We start from the raw sequence: 17,462 nt of genomic DNA, 5'->3' as shown, positions 1-17,462 counted from the left end.
CTCTTATCAGCCTCTCAACATTCCACTTTCACTTTATCTTAATCATTAAACTACACTTATTTATTTATTATACATGATCACCATTTCCTGCGTCAGCGAGGTAGCACCAGGAAACTGACGAAGAATGGCCATCTACTCATGTACACACTACATATATATATTTATTTATATATTTTATTATACTTTGTCGCTGTCTCCCGCGTTAGCAAGGTAGCGCAAGGAAACAGACGAAAGAATGGCCCAACCCACCCACACAATGTATATACATATGCGTCCACACACGCACTTATACATACCTATACATCTCAACGTATACATATATATACACACACAGACATACACACATATACACATGTACATAATTCATACTGTCTGCCCTTATTCATTCCTGTCGCCACCCTGCCACACATGAAAATGACAACCCCCTTCCCCGGCATGTGTGCAAGGTAGCACTAGGAAAAGACAACAAAGGCCACAATCGTTCACACTCAGTCTCTAGCTGTTATGTATAATGCACCAAAAACCACAGCTCCCTTTCCACATTCAGGCCCCAAAGATCTTTCCATTGTTTACCCCAGACACTTCACATGCCCTGGTTCAATCCATTGACAGCACATCGACCCCGGTATACCACATCATTCCAATTCACTATTCCTTGCATGTCTTTCACCCTCCTGCATGTTCAGGCCCCGATCACTCAAAATCTTTTTCACTCCATCTTTCCACCTCCAATTTGGTCTCCCACTTCTCCTCGTTCCCTCCACCTCTGACACATGTATCCTCTTTGTCAATCTTTCCTCACTCATTCTCTCCATGAGACCAAATCATTTCAAAACACCCTCTTGTGCTTTCTCAACCACATTCTTTTTATTACATCTCTCTTACAATTTCATTACTTACTCGATCAAACCACCTCACACCACATATTGTCCTCAAACATCTCATTCCCAACACTTCCACCCTCCTCCGCACAACTCTATCTATAGCCCACTCCTCGCAACCATATAACATTGTCGGAACCACTATTCCTTCAAACATACCCATTTTTACTTTCCGACATAACGTTCTCGCCTTCCACACATTTTTCGATACTCCCAGAACTTTCACCCTCTCCCCCACCCTATGACTCACTTCCGCTTCCATGGTTCCATCCACTGTCAAATCCACTCCCAGACATCTAAAACACTTCACTTCCTCCAGTTTTTCTCCATTCAAACGTACCTCCCAATTGACTTGTCCCTGAACCCTACTGTACCTAATAACCTTGCTCATATTCACATTTACTCTCAGCTTTCTTCTTTCACACACTTTACCAAACTCAGTCACCAGTTTCTGCAGTTTCTCACCTGAATCAGCCACCAGCGCCATATCATCAGTGAACAACAACTGACTCACTTCCCAAGATGTCTCATCCACAACAGACTCCATACTTGCCCCTCTCTCCAAATCACTTGCATTCACCTCCCTAACAACCCCATCCATAAACAAATTAAAGGACCATGGAGACATCACGCACCCCTGCCACAAACCGACATTCACAGAGAACCAATCACTTTCCTCTCTTCCTACTCGTACACATGCCTTACATCCTCGATAAAAACTTTTCACTGCTTCTAGCAACTTGCCTCCCACACCATATATTCTTAATACCTTCCACAGAGCATCTCTATCAACTATCATATGCCTTCTCCAGATCCATAAATGCCATCCACAAATCCATTTGCTTTTCTAAGTATTTCTCACATACATTCTTCAAATCTAACACCTGATCTACACATCCTCTACCACTTCTGAAACCACACTGCTCTTCCCCAATCTGATGCTCTGTACATGCCTTCACCCTCTCAATCAATACCCTCCCATATAATTTCCCAGGAATACTCATCAAACTCATACCTCTGTAATTTGAGCACTCACCTTCATCCCCATTGCCTTTGTACAATGGTACTATGCAAGCATTCTGCCAATCCTCGGGCACCTAACCATGAGTCATACATACATTAAATAACCTTACCAACCACTCAACAATACGGTTACCCGCGTTTTTAATAAATTCCACTGCAATACCATCCAAACCCACTGCCTTGCCAGCTTTCATCTTCCGCAAAGCTTTTACCACCTCTTCTCTGTTTACCAATTCATTCTCCTTAATCCTCTCACTTTGCACACCACCTCGACCAAAACACCCTATATCTGCCACTCTATCATCAAACACATTCAACAAACCTTCAAAATACTCACTCCATCTCCTTCTCACATCACCACTACTTGTTATCACCTCCCCATTAACCCCCTTCACTCACGTTCGCATTTGTTCCCTTGTCTTATGCACTTTATTTAAATGCCCATACACGCTCATATACATATATCACTCCTGGTGCTACCCTGCCCCACAAGAAACAGCATCGCTACCCACTGCTTCAACAAGGTAGAGCCAGGAAAATGGACCGAGTACAAATTTTGGACTTCCATATTTATATTCAACTCTAAAAGCATCACCCGTGATACAATTCTAAACTAATTCATGCAAAAAATGGAAATTGGAAAGTAACATGGCCAAAAGTTAAGTCCCTAAACATTAAGAAAAATAAAAAGTAGCAACTGAATTATTCAGCATTTTTTAAGAACATAAACCCCATCTTACAGAATTAAATCTCTATTAATGCTGTCATGTTTATAGAAATTTCACTTCAAGTAATACTTTTCAGGAATGCATCCAAAACGTTAAATACTGAGATCCTGTAGTTTTAAGTACTAAGTAGATGAATGCACCTTATTAATGGAATTTCCTTGCCTTTCCAGACTTTACACCTTCCAAAACCATGAGGATCTTTGGAAACGTTCAGTATCTATACTGGTAGAATTGATAGTTTGGCATTTGCTTGGTCTCAACCATGTTGAACCTAATACATTGCACAGTAATTAAATAGCGAATAAAAAGGATTTGTGGGAAAAAATGGCTTTTCACCCAAACCCTCTGAGGCCGAGACATATAGGATAGATTTGTGTGTATGTTTGGGGAAGGAGAGGCGTTCTGCCATTGGTCTCAATCCAGGTACACCATGGAATGGACTGTGGGGCACGACTGCAGCTGGGTGGCAATGTTTTCAGTATACAGTACATGACAGCTAGGGAATGGATGTGGACACAAAGCTGTTGGTACATTACTTTAGATGCAAATCAGTATTTTCAAAAAAAAAAAAAAAAAAAATATTAATATGAAGTATTTAAACTAACTGCCTATTTTCTATATCTACAATGCCCATTCCCTTGAGAAGTGGACCATAGCTAAAGCATCTTCATAACTGGTGAACTTGTGTCACTTATTAGCTTTTAGTGACTATCCCTGAAAAGGCCACTGGCAGAGGGCAACTCTGGCTCAGTGTTTTCAGAGGCTACTACATAACGTTCCAACCAACTGCTACTGTTATAACTAACGTTACGAACTACTACTACTACTACTACCTAATGCTGCTGTCTAATGTTCTTACCTAATTCTACTATCTACTGCTCCTACCATTTTGCCAAAAGACAGGGAGGGCTACCACACAGCTGTGAGTTATAAGTGTTATGTGCAAGATGAGAGATTGTGGACAGAATACCAGCAGTACGTGTGTGTGTGTGTGTGTGTGTGTGTGTGTGTGTGTGTGTGTGTCTGTTGGTGGAGGGGCATCTGAGATAGAGGAATGCAACTTTACAACGACTGAAGTGCTGGCTCATGACACAACTGATACCCAGATGGGTAGTACCAGTAATATACCCCCTTGGTTATTGGCTGCCTACTACTGAAATCCAAACTCTAGATATGCCGTATAATGTACTGAAAGCTGAGCCTACAAGTCATAGCCAAGCTTCACTGTTTATCTTGACCAACTCATAAGCTCTGGTTCGGTCCACTGACAAGTCCCCTACATCCCATACTGATTCAACTGACTCTATCCCAATCATGCCTATCAATCTCCTCTATGTCCAGGCCCTTAGATAATCCAAATTCCTCTTCACTATAACCTTTCATCTAAGTATACCCACCTCACTTTGTTCCTGCCACTTCCAACACATCCTTTATGTCCCTGTCATTCCTTACATAATCAACCCACCTCATAAACTGCCCTCACCTATTTCATTTTAAACACATTTACCCCATTCTTTTATTTTTCATGGCCCAAGACACATCCATATAACTTTGCTAGGATTACCATACCTTCAAAGATACCCATCTTTGTCCTAACTGACCTCTCCTTACTCATGCTACTCAATATTGTTCACTATTAAATGAAACATCTTTCTTTGTACATCCATTGACATTAGCTCACCACCCTATCACCCATACATTTATTTGTACCCTTCTGCCCAAAGAAAACCTTTCTATATGGCTCTTGCAGTACTCAGAAAGTCAGCTATGTCTGCTGGGTGGAGCCATAAGTCAAGATGTATGGTGGTGTGTGTATACTGTGAGAGGTAAGTGACAGACATTTCAGGAGTAACTGTTCTGTTTTGAGCATGGAAGTTGCACTTCAGGTATGAAGGATCTTGTGATATGCTGAATCAGTTTGTAAAACTGCTGAGATGGGTGGTATCCACACTTCAGACAAGAAAGTGCAATTCATGTCTTATAAGTGTGGTTACTGATGTACGGCAGGGTGCTGTTGAAGACAGTTGAGAGTAGTAGTTAAGTGTTCATCAAGTCATAAGCATGTACATACTTAGTGTTGTGTTAGTTGGGGTAGAGTGATCTGTAAATGTAAGCTGTTGAAGTACTGAGGTAGGAGTAAACTTTTAAATTTTACTTGGGGTTGATGGTTAGTTATAATGTGGTTTCATTGAGAAGTGTTGACTGCACTGGGAGAATGTTTCATTTTGTGGATAACAAGTATGCTTCATTTTGTAGGTGATGTGTACTCGTGGCTGCTAGGCAAACACATGAAGAAATTATTGTCGTATTATTTCAGATAAGCCTAATTGATAGATACCTTTCATAACTTACCTTCCATTTCCTGTGCATATTATCAAAGCCAATGTCCAATTTCCTGGATCTGACATTAGTTTTCTTATAATGAACATGAAAACTACTATTAAAGTATTTTGAAAGGAATCTACTTGACAGACCATGGCAAAATATGCAACTATTAAGTATGGTTATTAGAGAAAAAACCATACAATAATGTAATGTTTAATATATTGTACACAAAAGATACCATATCAATATTCAGCTTTCTACATAAAGTTTGTCTTTATCTACACAACAAAACTAATAAAAAAGTTGAGAACCCACTTTTATTGTCCACATCCAATAAGACTCATTTTTCTTTAAAGTGGACTTTTGCTCTATAACATTCATTATGGTGTCTTGTCTGGTCCTCAACATCAGTATCGTAGACAAGGCTCATCAATCTTGCTCAGTCTACAAACAAAAGCCACCCTGATGGTATCTACAGGTGGTAGCTGAGTGCTCACCAGTGGTATTTGTGATTCCTGTGGTGAACTAGAAAAAAAAAGGCAAGTCAAAAAGGATTCAAGGTCATCATAAAAACTAGACACAATGACCAACTCTCATAATTACAGTATTTCAATTAAATACATGAAAACTTATGAAAAGAATAAGGAGGGCAGAGAGAGGAAAAAAACGATGAGGACAGGATGGGAGTACAGAACAAGGATCAAGAATTAAGACGAGGAAGAGAAGAGGAAAGAGGGATAGAAAAGAGAACAGAAAGTAGAAGTGAAAGAAAAGAGAAGAGATTAAAAAAGAATCTATGAAGGGTCATAAATGTTTGAAAAGGATAATCATGAATACCCTAATCCATTGTTATTAACCTAGTTATTTAGGACACAGCCAACAAACAACATGCATGAAAATATATTTCCCATCTACAACAGCCAAGTAATCTTATAGATAACTCAGCATCACTATTAGTTTTGATAACTGAATGATTCTGTTCAGCACAAATAGTGTACTCTAGATGATACAATAACTTGCAAAGCATTATTTGAAGATCAATATTTTACTGAATAACATTAAATAAGGCAATATGGGTTATGTATATCAGGGAAAAGCTGGAGTTTGTTAATGAACAAATATGTAACACATTCAAAAAAATAACAAGGTACAAAAATTTGCCTAGCCTTACCTTGTAACAAATATGACAGCAAACCTATACATCATTAAATGTCTGCCAATGGGGAACGCATAGCTGCTCAATGTGTTGTCTGTTTGCTGATATTCAATGCTACCTTGTTAATGATTTTACACAATTAATACTGAATATGATAAATCCTGATTATTAGGGAGGTTAGGTGAGGATTTCAAAATTTTCTTATTTTGTGTATTACATTTTAACTATTAAACTACTAATGCCTTATTTAATGTCACTCAATACAATACAATACTCCAAATCAAACTCTGCAAGTGTTAATGTATTCTCTAAATGCTACAGTAGCACTGAAGAGCAAAGTCAATCAAAATTCAAAGCTAATAGGAATGCAGGGCTAAACTACCTATTTACCTATAGCCTTTACATTTATCTTTGTAATATCTTCAACTCCATTCTCATTTACACAGGAAGAATAAAATGCAAACCTTGCTCCTTTTGTTGAACCATTCTCCACAAGCTGGCAAATGGCAAACACCTAATCATCTAGGATACCCTACAACCTGTACATATACCATATAACTGACAATTATACTAAACCCTTCCCAATTTTCAAACCATGATCGGAAATGCTGAATTCATTACAAAAGTCAACTGACTCACATGGTCAAGCAACTGTACTACAACTCTGTACTCATAGTTATGCATACTGTCTTAATGGCCAGTGAAGTATTAAAGTTGGAGGAAGAGAAATTCTGAAAGAAAAAGTTAGAAGGGAGGTAATTAAAAACAGATGAGGAGGGAGTGTACAAATACAGAAGAAAGAAGACAAAAACAACACAGCAACAAAAGTAGTTACAGCTAGTTCCCCACTTGAACTCCATTTGCCATAATCACTGAAAGACTACAGATGTTTGGAAGCTATAATCAAGGTTTTGGTAAAGATCAGTTACAGGGTAGAAGGACAGATTAGAAAAGTATATAACATATCAGTTAAGAATCATTTTACTGTGCAAAGAATTTTCATACATCAAGCATGTCAAACAGAATGTTACATAAAAAAAGGTTCTTTAAATGCAGTAACCCTGTCCACCTAATGTCTGAAACTTCCCCTTCTTTAGTAACAAAGACTATTGGTCAGCTGTGCTTACCACATCCACCCTGCATTTACACATTACTACGTATGAAAGAGGAAGGAATCAGTGACATCGCAGGGTTTTGCTGCACTGACTATAAACAGTAACATCCCAAGTCTTATGCCTTAATAATAAAAATGTTAAACTCCCATCCTTACCCATTTTTCCATAGTTGATTAAATAGAAGAACACCATGCCACCAAACATCAACTGTGCAAATGGAGCAAATCCAGTCTTCTTTGGCAGAACATACTGAAAATAAAAACAGTAAATATCAAATCCTTGCCCATAAATTGCCTATAAAGGTGATGAATAAAACCAAAGAAGAAAAATAGACGCAGCGGCCTAGAATGATTGATTCTCTCGTCAGAAATGATGGTCATAAATTATCGTAAGGCCAGAAATAAATAACAACAACCAAGAGGCCCCAGGTAAAGCTGATTCCTCTTAATGTCCCTTAAACATAACTTAAAAAATATGATGCATGTCACAAAGTTCTACTTTTCAGTTACTACAGCCATGAAGCTGCAGAATGAATTGTCATGATTAATGGCTTTAATCCTCAATCCTGAGTAAAAAATGCATAAATGACATCAAGGTATCATTTGGCTAACCTTTCATGACGGAATGGATGATATATAATTATGTAAAAACAAGTCATGGGCTTTCCAGCTTATCAAAGAAGCAACCATATTTTCAGCAAGGATGCTTGTGAGGGGAAATTGCAGTTCCCAAGTAGCTAAGCGAATGGCTATTCACCCCTCCACCCATATCATCTTTATATGATGATTTACAGTCATATGATGTATTCATGATGTTCATTCTGTTCTTTACATTATAAGAATCTTACTATCAGTATTTCAGACATCTGTTCCTTCTGGGAACTCCCTGAAGTGGGCACCCATCACAAAATAATCTCCATAACTGGTGAACTCCAATACGGCTTCTCAGCCTTCAGTACCTTATCCTTAACAGGTCACTAGCAGAAGGCAACTTTATTCCAGCATTTCAAGAGCCTCCTAGCTAATTTTCCTAATTGCCACTTCTACTTAACATTCCTGCCTAACATTCCTACCTACTACTTTTGCCTAATACTCCTACCTACTACTTCTACCTAATGCTCCCACCTAATGTTCCTACCTTCTACTTCAACCCAAAGTTTCTACCTAATGCTCCTGCCTGATGTTCCTACATTCTACTTTTGTCTATTGCTCCTATCATTGTGCCACAAGCCAAGGCTAGCATACTCTGCTCACCGAAAGAAAATCTAGAGTGACGAAGAAAGAGTTGTAAGAGTTGTGTTGTCATATGTTATGTGGCAGAGAGACTGTATGCTTACAGACAGAATGCCAGCAGTCTAAATTTGGAGAGGCAGAAAGAAATGACAGCTATCCGAGTCAGAAGATTGTAACTTGACAACTACTGAAGTGCTGCCTCACTATGCAGCCATCACTAACGCGCCTAATACCCAGGCAGGTAGTACCAGTGATATACCTCCCTGGGTGGTAGCTGCCTACCAACAGTTACATCAAATGGCATGCAAAAGAGAGACTTGAATAAGAATGTTCTGGGGGAAGGTAGCAGGTGGGAGACTAGGGTGAAGATTTGTTGTGGCTTTTGGGTGAGAAAAGAGTGGTGAAAGTAAGTTAACTTTACAAGAGTGAAAGATACCAGGACATATTGAAAGTAGAATGGCAAAAGGTGAGAGTAAATGAAGCTATGGGAGAGATGGCCTGACATTAGCAAGATGGGAAATAAATCACCTGTAGATCTTACCTAATGGAAGCCACACTGGTGACTAAAGAGAAGACTGAGAGATTCAAAGTGTCTGAGGATATGGGAGTTAAGGAGGGTTTCAAAGACTTTGGAAATGGTAGATGTCAAAGTAACAGGATGAGAGTTAGAGAATGGTAGATGTCAAAGTAACAGGACAATAGTTAAAAGATTTAAAATGGTCACCCATCTTAGGGTCAGATGTTCCATCCTATGCTTCCGAGCAAAAGGTCTTAAAACAGAAACTGAAGAGATGAGCAAGTTCAGAGGCACACTCTTTCAGTATATATGGGTGGATGCCATCAGAACTGTAAGCCTTGCTTGTGTCCAAAGAGAGAAGTGCTTCTTGGATGGTTCGAAAAGAGACTACCAAAAGGGGCACAGAATTAGTAACAGGAGCATTGGGGGATGAGGGAAAGTTAGTCATCCAAAGTAGAGTTAGGGAAACTGGTATGAAAAAGGGTTCTTTTTCTATGGGAGAGACAGCTATAGTACTGTCAGAATAAAAAAGTGAAGGAATGGCACAGTGATATAAGTCATTACAACGCCTCTGGCTAAAGACCAGAAATATCTATGAATGGATAAGTTATCGCACTTCCACTGAATAAAGGAATGTTTTGCCTCACTTAAGAGGTACAGGAGCCTTTGTTTGTGGCATTTATGGATCTGAAGAAAACATATGCCTTGTGGAATTTCTTATGGATATATGATGTGGCAGGAGAGCAGCAAAAATCAGAGAAGTTTTTTTTATAAAGAATGTAATGCTTCTATACAATACAAACAGATGACAGTGAGTGGTTCCATGTGAAGGCTGGTCAGCAGCAAGGGTGTATGCTGCTACTACTGCTGCTTAATTTGTTTATGGATGAGGTGATGAGGGAGACAATGCAAGCCTTGGAGAGAGAGAGAGAGAAAGGAGAGCATACAGTCTGTAGGGGATGTGGGGGCATGGAAAGTGAGTCAATTGTTGTTTGCTGACGAGAGAGCACTGGAGGGCAGATTCAAGAGAAACTGCAGACTGGTGACTGAGTTTGGAAGTGTGTGAAGGAGGACGTTGGGAGTAAATGAGAATAAAAGCAAGGTTATTAAGTTTAGCAAGACAGAGGACAAAGGTATGAGTACAAACAGAGAACACTAGGAGGAAGTGAAGTGTTTTAGGTACCTAGGACTGAACATACCAGCTAATGGAACCATACTACTAGAAGGGTGGGTGGGTGAAGGGGAAAAGGTTCTGGTAGCAACTGTTTGCCAATGATACTGATATCATCTTTAAACATTTACTTGCAAACAACACGAGTCTGTGGTTTTTCATAAAAATGTCAGTCTTATGAATATGGCATACCCCTCTAACCTGAATTACAACAGCAAATGATCTAAATTTATAAAAATCAACCAACTAGACATTAGAAACCACAGGTTGATCTTGGAAAGGTCAAGTATGCACTATCAAAGGATGTATGAATATAAGCATAATTTGACAATCTTTGAATACCTGACCATACGGTGATTCCATCACAACCACTCCTCAAATCTACACACAAAATAAGCTACAGTACTCCTTACCTTATGCTGCCATCTCCACCAGGCACGGGACACAGCACTTGGCAGACCAACAATACTGCGACGCCCTAGCCAGCTGCCTAGCTCACTCAGCTTCACCTGGCCAAAGGGGATATCCGCTGCAAGAAAAGGTATATTTTCAGAAAGGCAAAAAGACATTGGTGTCAAAAAATAGCAATAACATTATGTATAATAAAAAAGTTCTTGTGCTGCCTGAAGACCTTCCACTTGAATATAAACAAGGGTGAGCGAGTGGTTAAAAGTGAAGTTTGGTCTGCAGCAGGTGTGTGTGTGATGTCTCCATGGCTATTTTATTTGTTTATGGTTGGGGTAGTGAGGGAGGCCAATGCAAGAGTCTCGGGGAAAGGGGCGAGTATACAGTCTGTGTGGGAAGGGGGGGAGTCAGCTGTTTGCTGACAATACAACACTGGTGGCACAAACTGCATTAGTTGATGACTGAGTTTGGAAGTGTGCGTAAAAGCAGGAAGTTTAGAGTAAATGAGAATAAAACTACGATTGTAGGATTTAGCTGGGTTGAGGGTCAAATTAGTCGGGGTGTGAGTTGGACTGGAGAAAAATAAAAAATAACGTGTTTTAGATATTTGGGAATAGACATGGAGGCAATCAAAAACATGGAAGCAGAAGTGAGACACAGGGTGGGGAAGATGAAGGTTCTGGGAGCAGTGAAGATTGTATCGAAAGAGGATGTTGTCTGGGAGGGCAAAAATGTGTGTGTTTGAAGATATTGTAGTTCCAACAATGTTATAAGAATGCAAAGCATGAGCAATAGATGATGTGAGGATGAGAGTGGCAGTGTTAAAAATTAAATGCTTGAGAACAATAAATGGTGTGACGTAGTTTGATCATGTAAGTAATAAAAGGGGTAAGAGAGAGGTGTGGTAAAAAAAAAAAAGTGTGGTTGAGAGAGATAAAGAGGTTGTGCTGAAATGTTTTGGACATATGATGAGAATGAGTGAGGGGAGGTTAACAAAGAGGATACGTGTCAAAAGTGGAGGGAACAAGAGCGGGTAGGCCACACTGGAGATGGAAGAATGGAAGGAAAAAGATTTTGTGTGATTGAAACCTGAACACACATGCACGAAGGGTGAAAGGCATGCATAGAATAGTGTGAACTGAATGCTGTAGTGTACAGAGGTTGACATTCTGTCGATGCACTGTACCATGGCATGTGAAGTAGCTGTGGTACACCATGGAAAGGTTTGTAAGGCCTAGTTGTAGACAGGGGAGTTGTGGTTTCAGTGCAATGCACACATAAAGGATAGATATCAGCAAATGCAGCCATTCTTCTTTTTCAGGCACTACCTTCCTACCACAGGAAACGGCAATCAAGTACAAAAAAAAGTTTCCCTCTTGAGACTTCATGCTGATTGTGCAATACAATTCTGAGCATCAAATTACACATGTAAATTATCTAGAAAGTAAAACTAGGAGTGAAGAAAATACCTGACAAAAATTTTCCTTGAGAAGAGATTAAGAAAACTACATTTGCAATACCATGAAAGACACAGTAAGGGTTGATGTGATCAAAGTATACATCAGGATGAGAGGGTTAAAGAAGATATCAATAGAGTGCAAGTATCCACTTTACAGAGAACTCAAAATAATGGTTTTAAACTTGATTAATACATACTAATATGTATTTTCTATTCATTTTACAATACTTAATCGCCATTTCCCGCATCAGCGAGGTAGCGCCAGGAAACAGACAAAAAAATAGCCCATCCACTCGTGTGTGTGTATATATATATATATATATATATATATATATACAAATCTATTTATCTATTATACTTTGTCACTGTCTCCCGCATTAGTGAGGTAGCGCAAGGAAACAGACAAAAGAATGGCCCAACCTATCCACATACACACGTATACACATACACGGCCACACGCATATACATACCTATACATTTCAACATATACACATATATATATATACACACACAGACATATACATATATACAAATGTACATAATTCATAGTTGCTGCCTTTATTCATTCCCGTCACCACCCCGCCACATGAAATGACACCCTCCACCCCCCGCACGCATGCGAAGTAATGCTGAGAAAAGACAACAAAGGCCACATTCATTCACACTCAGTCTCTAACTGCCATGTGTAATGCACCAAAACCACAGCTCCCTACCCACATCCAAGCCCCACAGATCTTTCCAAAGTTTACCCCAGATGTTTCACATGCCCTGGTTTAGTCCATTGACAGCAAGTCAACCCCAGTGTACCACATCGTTCCAATTCACACTACATTCTTTGCACGCCACTCTCTTCCGTATGTTAAGGCCCAGACTGCTCAAAATATTTTTCACTATCCTTCCACCTCCAATTTGGTGTATAGGAGTGAATGGGCAATTCTCCGTCTGCCTCCTGGCGCTGCCTCACTGATGCAGGAAACAGAGATTAAGTAGAATAATAATAATATATATTTATTTTTTTTATTTTTTTCATACTATATGCCATTTCCCGCGATAGCGAGGTAGTGTTAAGAACAGAGGACTGGGCCTTTGAGGGAATATCCTCACCTGGCCCCCTTCTCTGTTCCTTTATTTGGAAAATTAAAAAAAAAAAAAAAAAAAAAAAAAAAAACGAGAGGGGAGGATTTCCAGCCCCCCGCTCCCTTCCCTTTTAGTCGTCTTCTACAACACGCAGGGAATATGTGGGAAGTATTCTTTCTCCCCTATCCCCAGGGATAATATTTGTATGTAGCATTTATGGATCTGGAGAAGGCATATGATAAGAGATGCTCTGTGGAAGGTATTAAGAATATATGGAGTGGGAGGCAAGTTGTTAGAAGCAGTGAAAAGTTTTCATCGAGGATGTAAGGCATGTGTACGTGTAGGAAGAGAGGAAAGTGATTGGTTCTCAGTGAATGTAGGTTTGCGGCAGGGGTGTGATGTCTCCATGGTTGTTTAATTTGTTTATGGATGGGGTTGTTAGGGAGGTGAATGCAAGAGTTTTGGAAAGAGGGGCAAGTATGAAGTCTGTTGGGGATGAGAGAGCTTGGGAAGTGAGTCAGTTGTTGTTTGCTGATGATACAGCGCTGGTGGCTGATTCAGGTGAGAAACTGCAGAAGCTGGTGACTGAGTTTGGTAAAGTGTGTGAAAGAAGAAAGTTAAGAGTAAATGTGAATAAGAGCAAGGTAATTAGGTACAGTAGGGTTGAGGGTCAAGTCAATTGGAAGGTGAGTTTGAATGGAGAAAAACTGGAGGAAGTGAAGTGTTTTAGATATCTGGGAGTGGATCTGGCAGCGGATGGAACCATGGAAGCGGAAGTGGATCATAGGGTGGGGGAGGGGGCGAAAATTCTGGGGGCCTTGAAGAATGTGTGGAAGTCGAGAACATTATCTCGGAAAGCAAAAATGGGTATGTTTGAAGGAATAGTTGTTCCAACAATGTTGTATGGTTGCGAGGCGTGGGCTATGGATAGAGTTGTGCGCAGGAGGATGGATGTGCTGGAAATGAGATGTTTGAGGACAATGTGTGGTGTGAGGTGGTTTGATCGAGTGAGTAACGTAAGGGTAAGAGAGATGTGTGGAAATAAAAAGAGCGTGGTTGAGAGAGCAGAAGAGGGTGTTTTGAAGTGGTTTGGGCACATGGAGAGGATGAGTGAGGAAAGATTGACCAAGAGGATATATGTGTCGGAGGTGGAGGGAACGAGGAGAAGAGGGAGACCAAATTGGAGGTGGAAAGATGGAGTGAAAAAGATTTTGTGTGATCGGGGCCTGAACATGCAGGAGGGTGAAAGGAGGGCAAGGAATAGAGTGAATTGGATCGATGTGGTATACCGGGGTTGACGTGCTGTCAGTGGATTGAATCAAGGCATGTGAAGCGTCTGGGGTAAACCATGGAAAGCTGTGCAGGTATGTATATTTGCGTGTGTGGACGTATGTATATACATGTGTATGGGGGTGGGTTGGGCCATTTCTTTCGTCTGTTTCCTTGCGCTACCTCGCAAACGCGGGAGACAGCGACAAAGCATAAAAAAAAAAGAAAAAAAAAATATAATAATAATAATATATATATATATATATATATCATCCCTGGGAATAGGGAAGAAAGAATACTTCCCACGTATTCCCTGCGTGTCAAAGAAGGCAACTAAAAGGGGAGGGAGCGGTTGGCTGGAAATCCTCCCCTCTTTTCAATTTTCCAAAAGAAGGAACAGAGAAGGGGGCCAGGTGAGGATATTCCCTCAAAGGCCCAGTCCTCTGTTCTTAACGCTAACTCACTAACGCGGGAAATGGCGAATATTATGAAAGAATATATATATATATATATATATATATATATATATATATATATATATATATATATATATATATATATATATATATAATAGTGGTTCCAACAATGTTATATGATTGTGAGGCATGGGCTATAGATAGAGTTGCACAGAGGAGGGTGGATGTGTTGGAAATGAGATGTTTGAGGACAATATGTGGTGTGAGGTGGTTTGATCAAGTAAGTAATGAAAGGGTAAGAGAGATGTGTGGTAATTAAAAAAGTGTGGTTGGGAGAGCAGAAGAGGGTGTTTTGAAATGGATTGGTCACATGGAGAGAATGAGTGTGAAAAGACTGACAAAGAGGACATATGTGTCAGAGGTGGAGGGAACAAGGAGAAGTGGGAGACCAAATTGGAGGTGGAAGGATGGAGCGAAAAAGATTATGAGCGATCAGGGCCTGAACATGCAGAAGGGTGAAAGACGTGCAAGAAACAGATAGAACTGGAACGACGTGATATACCAGGGTCGACATGCTGTCAATGGATTGAACCAAGGCATGTGAAGCGTCTGGGGTAAACCATGCAAAGTTTTGTGGGCCTTGGATATGGAAAGGGAGCAGTGGTTTCAGGGGATTATGCATGACAGCTAGAGACTGAGTGTGAATGAATGTGGCCTTTGTTGTCTTTTCCTAGCGCTACCTCACGCGCATGAGGGGGGACGGGGTTGTCATTTCAAGTGTGGTGGGGTGGTGATGGGAATGAATAAAGGCAGCAAGTATGAATTATGTACATGTGTATATATGTATATGTTTGTGTATGTATATATTTGTATATGTTGAAATGTATAAGTATGTATATGTGCGTGTGTGGACGTGTATGTATATACATGTGTATGTGGGTGGGTTGGGCCATTCTTTCATGTTTCCTTGCGCTACCTCGCTAACACGGGAGACAGCGACAAAGTAAAAAAAAAAATAAATTATATATATATATATATATATATATATATATATATATATATAGAAAGAGAGAGTTGTTGTTGAGAGGATTATGTTACCAAATTGGTTAGATAATAAGGACAAACAGTTTTCAAGCCCCAACTATATGTCATGAAAGTGTGAGTTTGAATAAGAGCTTCCTAGCATAGGCTTACGGGCCAAGTGCAATTTCCTTCAATCCTTATGTTCATACTTATAAAAAAAAATTGATATATATATATATATATATATATATATATATATATATATATATATATATATCAACTGTACCAGAATCTATATATGTCACTACAGTAATAAACTACATATATATATATCAGTCATTTCAAGAGTTTAGAGGCAAAATGACAATTATGCAATCAAAATGGAATGAAGGAGTAATGAACATCAAAAGCCTAGAAGCAATACTGTCCATTCTCATCACTAGTAATAGTGGAACAGCAGCCTCTCCTTGAGTACCATAAGACTAAAGTCTATGCTGTCTCATTCTGTATGAGTCTTCGACAATTTAGAAGATGGAGAACCTGTAAATATGACGTCAAACTCCACACACCTACCACATAATAAAATCCATACTCAAAACTAGTAATGCCAAGCAGCTAAACTACTGAACTCTTCGAAGAAAAATCTATGAAATCTCAAGATATTTAAAAATATGCTCCTCTACTATGGTCGCACCCACTGAATGAGGGGAAATCATTGAATTTCACTATTGTTTCGTATCAAAGTATAAATAATAGTCACGCCACTAAGACAGAACTTTACCGACTGAATAATTGCACATAAGCAGAAGTTATGGAGGTACTCACGGTCGAGTGGAGTGTAACGTTATGTAAACAACGTAGAACCAAACGTGAAATTACCAAAAGTCGACAATACGCAGCCATGAAGTTGTTAACGCGGAAAACGAATAAAAGTATCAAACTACACTGAATACAAGCCTGCAACATAAAGCGTGTATTCACATGAAATTCCTTGGTGTAGTCCAAAAACTTCCAAGGACCTTAACAGCTGATTGGCTCATAGCTGCAGACAATTTTGTCCGGCCTGTTTAAACGTTCTTTTGAAGAAGACCAAATGTTCTAGAGCCCTTCATATCCTTCCATCCACAACTAGGATCTTACCTTTGCCATAAAATCTGGCTGGGTCGTACGGCCCATGAACCTTGGGATTATAATCAGCCGGATACTCTCCAAAACCCATGACTGGTGCCGGCCTCAGACTTGGACACGGGAGATCCCCGGAATGGCCCACCGTCGCTCCTCAGTGTGTTCCTCCGCTCTCACCACCTGCGTAACACCTTCCACAAAACATTTTCAAAGTGAAAATATCCAAATAAAGAATATCTATCTATATTCCTATGTTAAGATTTTAAAATAATGTAATAATTTTCATAGAATTTATGAGATAAACTGAAGGTTTGTGCCATTTACAATTTTGTACTATATTGTGTATTAAGGTAAAACTATGAAAAGCGAGAAGGAAAAAATATAAATAATTCTTATGAACTTACCCTGTAGATGCTCTCATTGTAGATATTTCATTTTCAAAATATGTGTGTATAGTTAGGATTTTTTCTATATCAAAAAAGTAAGGTCAGCTATAATAACATAGGTTTTGTTGCCTTCTAATGAATAGCCTTATCGCTC

At 39.5% G+C, this 17,462-nt stretch overlaps 1 protein-coding gene across 1 annotated transcript; it reads right to left on the bottom strand.

The window, feature by feature from the left end:
• Positions 1-5,156: 5,156 nt before the first annotated feature.
• Positions 5,157-17,098, bottom strand: ATPsynF (ATP synthase, subunit F). The gene is made up of 4 exons (XM_071680305.1): positions 16,938-17,098; positions 10,562-10,677; positions 7,384-7,477; positions 5,157-5,482 (listed from the first exon to the last, which is right to left on the bottom strand). Exons 1-4 carry the CDS (start codon positions 17,014-17,016, stop codon positions 5,451-5,453), a joined length of 321 nt encoding a protein of 106 aa, XP_071536406.1. The 5' UTR covers positions 17,017-17,098; the 3' UTR covers positions 5,157-5,450.
• Positions 17,099-17,462: the final 364 nt, after the last annotated feature.

The sequence above is a fragment of the Panulirus ornatus genome, chromosome 31, assembly GCF_036320965.1.
Source record: "Panulirus ornatus isolate Po-2019 chromosome 31, ASM3632096v1, whole genome shotgun sequence".
In the NCBI taxonomy this organism is placed as follows: domain Eukaryota; kingdom Metazoa; phylum Arthropoda; class Malacostraca; order Decapoda; family Palinuridae; genus Panulirus; species Panulirus ornatus.
This window is presented reverse-complemented; position numbering and strand designations above follow the sequence as displayed.